This window comes from Semicossyphus pulcher, unplaced genomic scaffold (assembly GCF_022749685.1).
Source record: "Semicossyphus pulcher isolate SPU_LCO1_2020_fin unplaced genomic scaffold, fSemPul1.0.p SCAF_7, whole genome shotgun sequence".
NCBI classification, from domain to species: domain Eukaryota; kingdom Metazoa; phylum Chordata; class Actinopteri; order Labriformes; family Labridae; genus Semicossyphus; species Semicossyphus pulcher.
The window spans coordinates 5,058,972-5,069,867 of record NW_027211748.1 but is presented as its reverse complement, the minus strand read 5'-3'; the positions used below and the strand labels follow the sequence as shown (position 1 = coordinate 5,069,867).

Here is a 10,896-nt window from a genome sequence, read left to right as displayed (position 1 = left end):
TCTGACGCACTGCCGTCTGATTGGAGCAGCGGAGCAACAGCGACTCAAACTGATGCATGTGGGAGGAATCGATGCAGACATGAGTGACTCTGACAGGAAAAAACACAGCGCCGGATGGTGAAACATTTAGTTTTTAGTGAGATAAGTGACGCATGTCGCTCTTAAAAATAAAGAGCGTGAGTCTTCCTTGCGCCCACTGCCGCCTGCCTACCGCGCGGCCCCACCCCTGCTCCTCTTCTGCCCGACTCCCTCCGGATATTTTTAGCGCTGATGATGTGCCCTGTCAAATCACGTAACGGAAACAACCTCAGAGCTGGGAAAAGCAGAGCTGCCGCGGAGAGCCCGCTTTGGATCCTTTTTTCTTTGTGATCTGCAGAGAGAAACCCGCGGATGAGATGAGATTTGAAAATCATTTGGTGTTTTGCGTCTTGGTGGTCCTTACCGGCTCATCGCAGACAAGAGGTAAGGTGTCATCCCTGGTGTGTGTGAGAGAGAAAGAGAGAGAGAGAAAGCGTGTGTGTGTATGTGTGTGCGTTTCTGTTTGAGGTGGATATACTTGACATCCTGCTGACGTTGAACTCGTTATCGATTCAGCACATGGTGATCTCTTTTATTGATCTTATACAGAGGAAATAACACAATGGTTACACAATTTACATTGTTAAATTATGTGCAGTTCTTTTTTAGTAACTTCTAACAGTATTTTCAGCAGCTAATTTAGATTCTTTCTCAAACCTGTATGGTCTCTTCTGTTAGATTTATTAGTTTCCATCAGTCTCATAATGATCTATTTAAACTTTTAATACATGTTAAACCTCATTTAGAGTTGTCATTGTTTATAATGTGCATGATTTATCTCATTTAATGCAGTGGAGCAGCAAAATACACAATTCCACATAGTTTAAAACTAGAAATGCAGTTTCTCCAGTTTTCTGACCTTTGATGATAGTCAGCTGTATATATTTCAGTTTTTGACTCTAGATTTGCACTTACTAGATTATTCTGAGTGCCAATTGAGAGAAAATAAGATTGCAACTATATTTTATAAACAGAAAATAATTTTGTGTTATTTCAATGGAAAAACTTTCTCTGGTTCCAGCTCCTCCCATGTGAATCGTTTCTAGTGATGTTTGTCTGATTGTGTCTGATTGGAAACTGAATATCTTGTGGTTTTGAGCTGTCGAGTTGTAGACAGGCTAAAACAATTTCCATGCCTTTAGTAGACACTATGCAGTAGCTTTATGGGAAATGTATGGAAATGGCTTTTAAGTTTGATACTGTAATCTAAAAGTCAGGCTGCTTAGGTGGCATCATTTTAACCCAAACTTTATAGTAGTGCAATTCAAAATTCTTGCAGAGGAGAAATTGTTTTCATGGACCCTCTAACTAAAAAGTCATGGATAGTAAAATCAAAGAGACATCACTGATTCAGTAATTTGTATGCTTTTTAGAATGATTGATCTTTGACAATGATTGATATTATTGTATGATTGATCTTTTATTTCACAGGTCAGAGCAGTGCTGCTGTGCCTCCTGTAACCTCGACATCTCCTGACCCGACAGAGGATCCGGATCACAAGCTCCCACAGTGGACACACGATCCTGCAGGAAGGGATGAAACCACAACTGCAACCACCGTCGCAGGGACTGAAGTCCATCCAGAGACAGTCACAAATGCTGTATTTAAAACGCTGACTTCCAGCTCTACAGGGGCGACATCTGAACACGCTCATGTACCTGTGGTCATCACTGCTCAGCCTGCGACTGCTTCACCTTCAGGTAACAAAGACCGACCTGCATGCACTGTTTAAATGCTTCTTCTTGTAAAGTTAGGGCCTTTGAAACATAGAAATTATGGTCATCATTTCATCCATAATTCTAAAACTGTGCATCTGTAATTTTCCAGTGCAGCCCGGTCTGTTTACTTCGTCCAGATTCTTAAAATAAAACCTCCCACAAACTGAACGCTGTTTGAAAACACAGACGTCCTCCTCACACTCGGCTCCATTGCCAGAAGAGTTCCAGGAACGTATCCCATCCCCCTGACCCCCACATGACTAGACTGAGATTGAGAGTGTGTGCCGTAACCTCATTATAGAGTTCTCCTTTTATAGATCAGATAAATATAACCTCTGCTGATGACATGCTGCCTTTTTCAGCAGCTCATAAATAACAAACAATGGGACTTCACGCCTTCCAGATCACACTTCAGGCGCATATTTTAGCTGCCGCTCTCACTCCTCTAAGTCTCTGTAGAATAATGTGTTGGTCTTCATTTGGCTTCAGCTTCTGTTGGAGTTTCTCAGTCCAAAAGATTAAAATATAACACTATTATTACTTTTACTTGCTTTGTGAGCTAATGCAGCATATGCACAAGATGTGAGAGTGTTTATTCTTTCTTTCCAACAGTGCCAAGCATCAGTGTTGTGTTACAATGAGGCCAGCTTGCCCACAGGAGCACTAAAAACTGCCTGTTTCCCTCATCCAACTTGTAAACAGTGGAGAAGCTTGTAATTACACAGCTTGCAAAGTTCCTTGAACACACCCTCTTTCCCAGCCCCCTCCCCAGCTGTCAGCGTGAGCTGTCAAACACGATGTAAACAGACACATGTGCTTCAAGTGGAGTTAGAATATAATCATGTAGAAAGAAGGTAATGGCAAACTGGGCTTATCTTAATCTAGTGTATGTTTTTTAGGTACAGACAGAAAATAAATACATCATCAAGATAATAATGCAGAAACTCACCCCTGTAAATAAAAATATAAGTCATAATGCAATATAACTACCTGCAACAAATGCCAGGCCTGTACTGATTATTTTCCCAACCATATTACTATTAAGTTGGTCTGCAACATGTACGGTAAAAAATTCTGTCGATAAGACGCACTTTTAATCTGTTTTATTTTTCATCTAAAAAGTGGGCTGCGTCCTATAAACCGGTGCGACCAATGTACCAGTAAATAATGTAGAGAGAGGTATGTTATTGTGTTATGGTATTTTACCCAGATGATGGCACTATAATCTAGCTAAATGCATGCTGCGGCATCATGATCGCCGGTGCAGCCGCCATCCTCACAACATTCAAAATTACTGTAAACTGAGCTCAACTACAGCACCGGTAGCTAGCAGGATTGCAGGATTTGTGTGCGTTTTGAATGTGTTTTAGTAAAAAAAAAAAAAAATTAAAATAGTGTTGAAATAACTTGTATACACATTTTTATTAATAAATAGCCATAGAAAACTATTTTTCCCACTGGGATACCCCCCAAAACAGACTGTGTTTTAAATTCCAGTGCGACTTATATTCTTGATTTTATGGTAATCAAGTTACCAGAGTCAGAGTGAAATTTTCAAATCTCCTGTTTTGTCTGAACAACGGTCCAACTCAAAAGATGTTCAGTTTACTGACATAAAATATATAAAGCACCCTCCTGTTACTCAGAGCCGCCACACCCCTAATTATGCATAACTTTAAGGCCTTAAAAAATTTAAACAGGAGCGCTATATAAAAATTCACCCCCTTAAATGTTTCATGAATAGAGATATTAGCTATAGAGACCAAAACTGTTTGTACCAGGCTGTAAACATGTTTAATTCTGCTGCAAGGTTTAATATGGGGCCTAATGGGCGTCGACTCACTTTTGGAGCCAGCCTCAAGTGGCCACTAGAGGAACTGTGTCTGCGACTGGCCTTGTGCTGGCTTGCTTTAACAGACAAACTGGCTTTCTCGTTGTCAAACATCACAAGAAAAAACTCTATGGACGTCTTTAATGTCAGAGGGAGTGATCTGTTTTTATGAGTTACCTGTGACTGCTGTGTGTGTGTATGGTTTGTTTGCTTTGAAGCATCCTCTGTACTGTTTTGAATTGATACATTACTGCCCTTACATCTCCACTTTCAGCTCCTGCAGACAGCCTTTCATCCACTGTGCAGAGCTCCACCCCTCCACAGCACATCACCACCACTGAAGGCAGAGCCCTGCTGACCACAGATCCCCTCACCACCTTTTCATCTCCACCAGCCCACACGGTGCAGGATACGAGCTCCACAGCCCACGCCTCCACCATCCAGCAGCAGTCTGAGTCACTGACCACACAGCTAGCAACCACAGGACTCCCTCTGACCTCAGCCTCGGGCCGGGGTCCTGCAGGGCCAACGCACCAGGGGGTCCCATCTGAGCTTAATGTCGGAGATGAAGGTAAGCTGATGCACAGCTGAGAGTTGACTGAGGCCTCCTATGTCTACTTTATTTCCTCTTTCCTGCTTAAATGTGTTTATAATATATTTGTCCATTTTGGTGTCTTTTAAGACCACAAGCGTCCACGCTCAAGCTCCCCTCTGGACCCCCTGCTGGCTGGCCTGCTGTCAGTTTTTATCGTGACCACTGCTATCATCTTCGTCGTCCTCTTCCTCAAGTTCCGCCAGCGAACAAACCACCCAGAGTTTCATCGGCTGCAGGATCTACCCATGGTGAGAAACACCGTTTTGTTCTTACATGTATTAAAATAAAGTAAGGCCCTCCATGTTCTTTTTAAAACATTAAAGGGGCACTGGACTGATTTTTTTCTACACATGAAAGTCAGAGTACGGCTAACCATGTCAAAACAGTTGTATAATGGCTGCTGTGATTCTACAGGAGCTGTCTAAAGTAGGAGGAGAGAATAATGCCTTGTAATCAGGTTTACCTGACTTTATCAGGGTTTCTGGCGTTATTATGTTATTATGAGCTGGGGTGTTGAGACAATGCAAAGAGGTTTTGATGAAAAACACTACTATATGAAAGACATGACAAAATACTATAAGCTTAAAGGAGCAGTTTGCCCCTGGAAAAAGCCACTGTCAGTCAAAGCTGGTGTTCTCTGTAATCGATAGAAGCAATTATATTTGAAATTGGCGCCATAGCTGTGACGAAAGTTGTACAAACAGCTTGTGGTTTCGCCCATTCTACATTCATACAACACCCAGAGTGCATTGCACCCCTTCTTTTGAAAGGAACGGCCCAGCGAGAGACGCTGGAGTGAATTACTACTGTTTTACAGTCAAGGACATTGATCGCTGCAGGCAACGACTCAGAGCGGTACAGAATCCAAAATGCAACGAGAATATGCCGGCGGATCGTCTCAAAAATCTTCAAGTCTGCAGTCTACATTTCAATCCTGACGATTTGGAACAAGACATGACATCGGAGGCGGGCGTCCTAGATTGAGGAAGTGTAGTTTAGCGAGCTCCAGGGCCCATTGGAGAAGCAGATAGCGTCCTCCACAGGCACAGAGCCAAATTGCATTTTTTTCTTACTATAATGGCATTAGCTCCTCACAATAACATGATAGGACTGAGGTTGAAAATCGGTGAACTGGCCCCTTAAAGAAAAATCATGAAGACCACATTGGCACAATTTTGCATGTTCCTTTTTTAATACTTTTCTCTCTGTAGCCCCCGATCTCTAAGGAAGTGTGGATTGACTATCAAACATGGTAGCGAAAAGTTTTTCAAAGCTAAAGGCTAAAGCTAATGGTTTAGCAGGTTGTAGCCTAAAATATAGCCAGATGTCCCTCCAGAAATTATGTGGCATTAAAATTATACTTGACTTGTCAGATTTATATGATTTGCAAACCCAGAATGCAGCAGGACCACAATATTACAGCATTTGACTTTCCCTTCTTGTGCATGACATCAGAGGAAAATTGCCACTGTGTGAATATGGTGCATTGCAACCCCAAATAATCAAATTTTCTTCATAGCTACGGCTAAAGTTTTGAAAATATCAATTGTGAACTTTCCCAATTTTGGGACATAACTTGCACTCTTCTATCCCTCAGTCAGAGCTTACAGTGAATCAATCTAAAGTAGCTCAGTGGTCCAGCTTTAGACATTTTACCAGTCTAACAAAAACTCTTTAGTTCAGCCAGTCCTTTTGAAATGCATGTGATGAGTGCACAAATATAAAGTCTTTGAGTCACATTTTACTTGTGACTGTTTATTCTTACAGTACCATTCCCCATGTTTGTCTATAGAGCCCCTGTAGAACAAATAAAGCCCCTATTAAATAAAATAATAAAACACAGTGCAATCAAACCCCTCTGTTCAAAACACACTTGACTTTTGAATTTATACATTTGTATATTTTTTATAGTTCTGCCCCTCTGAGATGTTTATATTTAGCCTAAATGTACATTTTTTCCCTCAAATTTTCATATTTTATTCTTTAGTACTGCTTCCTTTTTTGTCATCTGTATTTATTTTATTACATTTTATGTCTTTTATATTTAATAAGTACCCCTTTTTAAATGGAGCCTCCCGGCTAAAGAACTTCACACAACTGTACTTGTATGACTGGAGTGACAATAAACGTCTTAAAGGGCCAGTTCGCCTATTGTCTACCTCAGTCCTATCATGCTATTATGGGGAGCTAATGCCATTATGGAACCATCTGGCGGAGGCCAGGGAGCTCGCTAAACTACACTTCCTCTATCTAGGATGCCCGCCTCCGATGTCATGTTTGAAATGTAGACTGTAGACCCGAAGGTTTTTTAGACGATCCACCGGTATTTCGGATTCTGTACCGCTCTGAGCTTTTAGTATTTCACTCCAGCGCCTCTAGCTTGGACGTTCCTTTCAGAGGAAGGGGCTCAATGCATGCTGGGTGTTGTAGGAATGTAGAATGGGCAAAACCACAAGCTGTTTGTACAACTTTCTCCACAGCTATGGCACCAATTTCAAATAGTATTGCTTCTATCGATTACAGAGAATACCAGCTTTGACTGACAGAGGCTTTTTCCAGGGGCGAACTGCTCCTTCAAGTCTTGAATCTTGAACCCTTAAAACCTGCTGTGCACAATATTATGTCTCATTAATTTTGGGGGACTTTTTGTGACTGACACTGATGTGATTATAGGTAAAGCAAATGACACCAAAATGCCCGAACACACAGGCAAGTGTAAACATTCACCTTGTGGCAAAGTCATTCTCAAAGACTGACAACTGTAAATATACAATATACAATTATTCTTGTTTTAATCCTCTTCTCCAGGATGATTTGATGGAGGACACTCCACTCTCCCGATACAGCTACTGACTGAATCATCCAGTCAGTCACTTCCACCACTCAGAGAACAGAAGAGAGGAAGACCAGTGCAGGTCTGAGGAGAGCCGTTCCCTGAATGTGACCAGGCGTTCTTATAGCTTTGGGTCAGTGAGTGAAACATGAGAAGGAATCTTAACGTCTTTAAACGAGAGGATTCAGTTGTACTTTTGTCCACATTCCCTTTAAATTTCCAGAGATCTTTATTCTGATGGAAACATGTTGCTTTCTTTCTTTCCTGAGGCGAGTAAACAGTACCTCTTCACCCCTCATGTATGCACAGCACTTTAATGTGGTATGAATGGTCACAGTGCCCCCTGGGGGACTTCTGAGGTAGTGCGGATCAAGGTAGCATGAAGTCCTCCAAGAATTTAATACACAACCTCAGGTTATCCAGCGAGAAACAAGAGTGGGAGTCAAGGACAGAGCGAGGATATAAAGTGCTCTAAGAAGGAAAGCTGCCAACATGCCTAAAACAATTATTAAATAAATAATACGATCCCTTTGGTGACCAAATAGTGAAGTGCACTTTCAAACCACTTTGCCAGGTTGCTCATGTTGTCTTAATACTGAGGCCTTGCTCGAGAATCAACAAACCAATCAGCAGAAGAAAAACATTTTTAAATTGACAAGCCATATCTTTGGGGAAAAAAACAAACACACAAATTCTATAACTTATTCAATTGTTTAAATATATTAACCAAAATACATGTGGAAACTTTTGCAGCCTCTAATGTGCAGTTAAACGTGTTCATGGTTTTTCTGATGCTGTTATACGAAACATGAATTTGGCTTTTGTTTTTGATGATGACTGTTGCACACTGAGAAGAGACCTTGCTTCCCTAAACTTAAACCTTAATATCACTCAAAATTGTAAACACATTATTGTGGTTAAATGTGTTGTAAAAATCATATTTCTGAAGAATGTATTTGTTTCTTTCAAATGCTTAAAGTGGAGACGACGAGAGGAGGCACGGGGGAGTTTACAGGTTTAGACTGTTGTTAGCTGTACGTGTGTTAGCTGGAGTTTTATGCAAATGTACTTGAACTAAGCTGTCGTACCAGAGTGTTTAGTGCGTTCTGAGTATCAGTGATGTATATTAATATGTCATTGAAATGTGGGCTGTAAGAATTTATTCATTAAGGATTTCCTGTTTGATAATAAAACATAAACCACAGTATTGTAAGCCTCATATATGCATAGAGGGTGAGGACCTAGATTACAGCTTAAGTGTGTGGGTGAGTTTTCTGCTTTGTCATTGTATGAAGGGGACTGTCTTCTGTCGTTGTTGAGCCTGACAGCTCTGCAGAGCCATAAAAACACCTGTCTCGACAAGTAATGTGGACTTTGAACAATTAATCAGATAAAAAAAAAAGAAAGAAAGCCGCTCCCTTGAGCACACCAGAGCTAACAAGACCGCACATTCAAACATTTAACGGCCAATAAAAACAGAAAGCAAAGATTATTTATAACCAATGTGTGATATTTAATATCATCAGTATGGCAAGTCAAAACCCTGCTTTCAGCTTGGCTGACAAAATCTTTAAAAAACAAGAAAGACACAAAGACTATGACTGGAATTATTACGTTTTTTAAACTTAACAGCAATCGTTTTAAATACCATTTTCAGGCATTCATTAATGTACAAAATCTGATGTTTTCAGTCAAGCATGTTCAAACACAGGGTCATATTCTCTAAAATGCCTCTGAAATATCCCTCTTTTATTACAGCATCTTCGTTTGTTTATTGCAATCATAAATCTCCATTATCTCTATAAATTCATAATCAGGGTGCAGCTGAAAATGCTTTCAAGACAGACGGACAGGTCTCGTATTCTGTGGGAGTGTGATCAGGTAATACACACCATGATTCTAAACAAGGCATGTCCCTTCCTGGAGAACCGGTCAGGTCACTTGAGAGCACCAACTTCACCTGACTTTTACATTAAGTCGGTCACAGGTTAGCACACATGTTGCAAGGTATGTGGGTTAAAAAAATTAGCTTTGATTACAAGGCGAATGACTTAGTGAGCTGAACCTGAAGGCTTCAAGCGTTAATGTGACGGAAGGGGCCTCGCATCCGTGGTCCGGTCCAGCCGAGCAGCTGGCGGCCGAAGTTAAATGTGGACAGCGTCAACCCGAGCAAAGCCAAGTTCCCGAATGCTCCCCGCATCCTTTTCTTAGGATCTGATGGAGAATAATCGTAATAACAGTGGTACTTTTATTTTATGTTACATAAAAAATGTGTAAATGAAACATGGCCTACTCAAGATGTTCTTACCTCCTGTAGAGTACCCATGTGCGTACACCACTCTGCCTATGATCCATGTAATTCCAAGTCCGGTGGCGCAACGCTGTGATAGGCAGACACAAGCAAAGGAAACACTCAGATATGACAAGGTAATGTGAAGAGTACACATTTCTTTCAGAATGCAACCATGCCTGTAAAAATTACTCAAACTGCTGCTTTATTTGATTCAGATTTTGTATATAAAACCTTATTCTCGAAGTTGTATGTTATTCTGGACACAGTATGTTGGTGCTACAGAGGTTTACAAAAATCAACTTACAGGACAATTCAAACCTCCGATAGCGAGGCAGAAAAGAAAGGCGGGGTACATCTCCAGACTGATGGGAGGGAACATAAGCATGTTAACTTTCAACTCTTTTTTTATTACTACTATGAATCATAAAAGTGTGGCACTGTGACAGAAAAATTTAAGTTGTACTCACGTATTTTGGTGTGCACGCTGGATACAGTTGAAAATATTCCCATTTTCCGGGTCATCACTGTACATCTGAGGATACTGCAAGGTTTGTAAGAATAAAGTCAATTGAAAGGGATGAACACTAAGCCTCTAAAAATGTAGTGCCCAGCCCAACCATGAGACTACGCCAACAAACTGCAGACTTGCTCTCTAGGTGTTTGAATGGGCGGGTGCAGATATAAACATTGTGTGTGACAAAATATAGGCTATATTCTGCAATATATTTGAACACTATTACTCACACTGATGTTGTACTTCTTCCTGGCTTTGCCTACTTTCCAGGCCAGATGTCCAACCATCACCATACTGGCGACACCAGTCAACACCACATATCCATACTCCTTGGAAAGCACAACCATCCTGACAAGTCTGAAAGAGGAAAAATAACACAGCCTTATTCATTTACAAAATAAAACGTGCAAATATTTTAAAAGTAGTAACTCCTTTATTTGGAAGTTCATGCATATAAATACACATCATTCAGGTGCTTCTTTAGCCTCTTCTAAAACAAATGATTTATAAATCTATCAAAGGATAGAACTGGGGCTGCTGTGTCCTACAACCAGCAGCAAAGAGCAAGGACGCCTTCAAAACGAAAGGTCAAGTAAGGACTCAAACGGCGCCATTAATGTTTGAACAACAACTTTAACAGGAAACATAAACCAGTTCCAAAACTCACACAAATTAAAGCGTTTTACTTACAGATTTAGCTAGAGCACGATACCGACAGCTGCAAGACTGAGAAGACACAGCGACGAGCCTTCCTCACTGAAGTTTCCTAGTAAAAGCGTCCTGTGCGTGACGCTTACGTAACACAGTGAGGGCGTGGCGACCGTTACTGAGCCTCCGTCTTATTATAAATGATTTACGCGACAGCTTTTAAAGTTAATGTGTCAGTGAAACATCCGGTTTCACTTGTTACTTGAGTTACTCTGAGATATATAGTGTTACAGAGCAACATTTCCTGAAGAAGAATCAGTTCCACTTGTCAGACATGCGCAATAGACTGCAGGTATTCTGCTGTGATATGTACGAGCGTTACCAG

General features: G+C 40.9%; 2 protein-coding genes across 2 annotated transcripts; one reads left to right on the top strand and one right to left on the bottom strand.

Moving 5' to 3' along the window:
* The first annotated feature begins 153 nt into the window (after nt 1-153).
* Nucleotides 154-8,260, top strand: LOC138612033 (uncharacterized). The gene is made up of 5 exons (XM_069685331.1): nt 154-462; nt 1,510-1,779; nt 3,903-4,199; nt 4,311-4,471; nt 7,032-8,260. Exons 1-5 carry the CDS (start codon nt 396-398, stop codon nt 7,074-7,076), a joined length of 840 nt encoding a protein of 279 aa, XP_069541432.1. The 5' UTR covers nt 154-395; the 3' UTR covers nt 7,077-8,260.
* A 285-nt stretch (nt 8,261-8,545) lies between these two features.
* On the bottom strand, nt 8,546-10,657 carry mgst3a (microsomal glutathione S-transferase 3a). Its single transcript, XM_069685332.1, has 6 exons — nt 10,554-10,657; nt 10,094-10,220; nt 9,817-9,890; nt 9,654-9,711; nt 9,365-9,437; nt 8,546-9,270 (listed from the first exon to the last, which is right to left on the bottom strand). The coding sequence occupies exons 2-6, from the start codon at nt 10,208-10,210 to the stop codon at nt 9,131-9,133; spliced, it is 462 nt and encodes a 153-aa protein (XP_069541433.1). The 5' UTR covers nt 10,211-10,220; nt 10,554-10,657; the 3' UTR covers nt 8,546-9,130.
* Nucleotides 10,658-10,896: the final 239 nt, after the last annotated feature.

Bases quoted from the DNA above. Each gene is read 5' to 3' on its own strand.
- mgst3a (XM_069685332.1), bottom strand. From the start codon at position 10,210: ATGGTTGTGCTTTCCAAGGAGTATGGATATGTGGTGTTGACTGGTGTC. The intron at 9,438-9,653 runs GTAAGTTGATTT...TGCCTATCACAG, and splicing joins TCGGAGGTTTGAATTGTCCT to CGTTGCGCCACCGGACTTGG. The intron at 9,271-9,364 runs GTAAGAACATCT...ATTCTCCATCAG, and splicing joins ACATGGGTACTCTACAGGAG to ATCCTAAGAAAAGGATGCGG.
- LOC138612033 (XM_069685331.1), top strand. From the start codon at position 396: ATGAGATTTGAAAATCATTTGGTGTTTTGCGTCTTGGTGGTCCTTACC. The intron at 463-1,509 runs GTAAGGTGTCAT...TTTATTTCACAG, and splicing joins CGGCTCATCGCAGACAAGAG to GTCAGAGCAGTGCTGCTGTG. The intron at 1,780-3,902 runs GTAACAAAGACC...CTCCACTTTCAG, and splicing joins TGCGACTGCTTCACCTTCAG to CTCCTGCAGACAGCCTTTCA.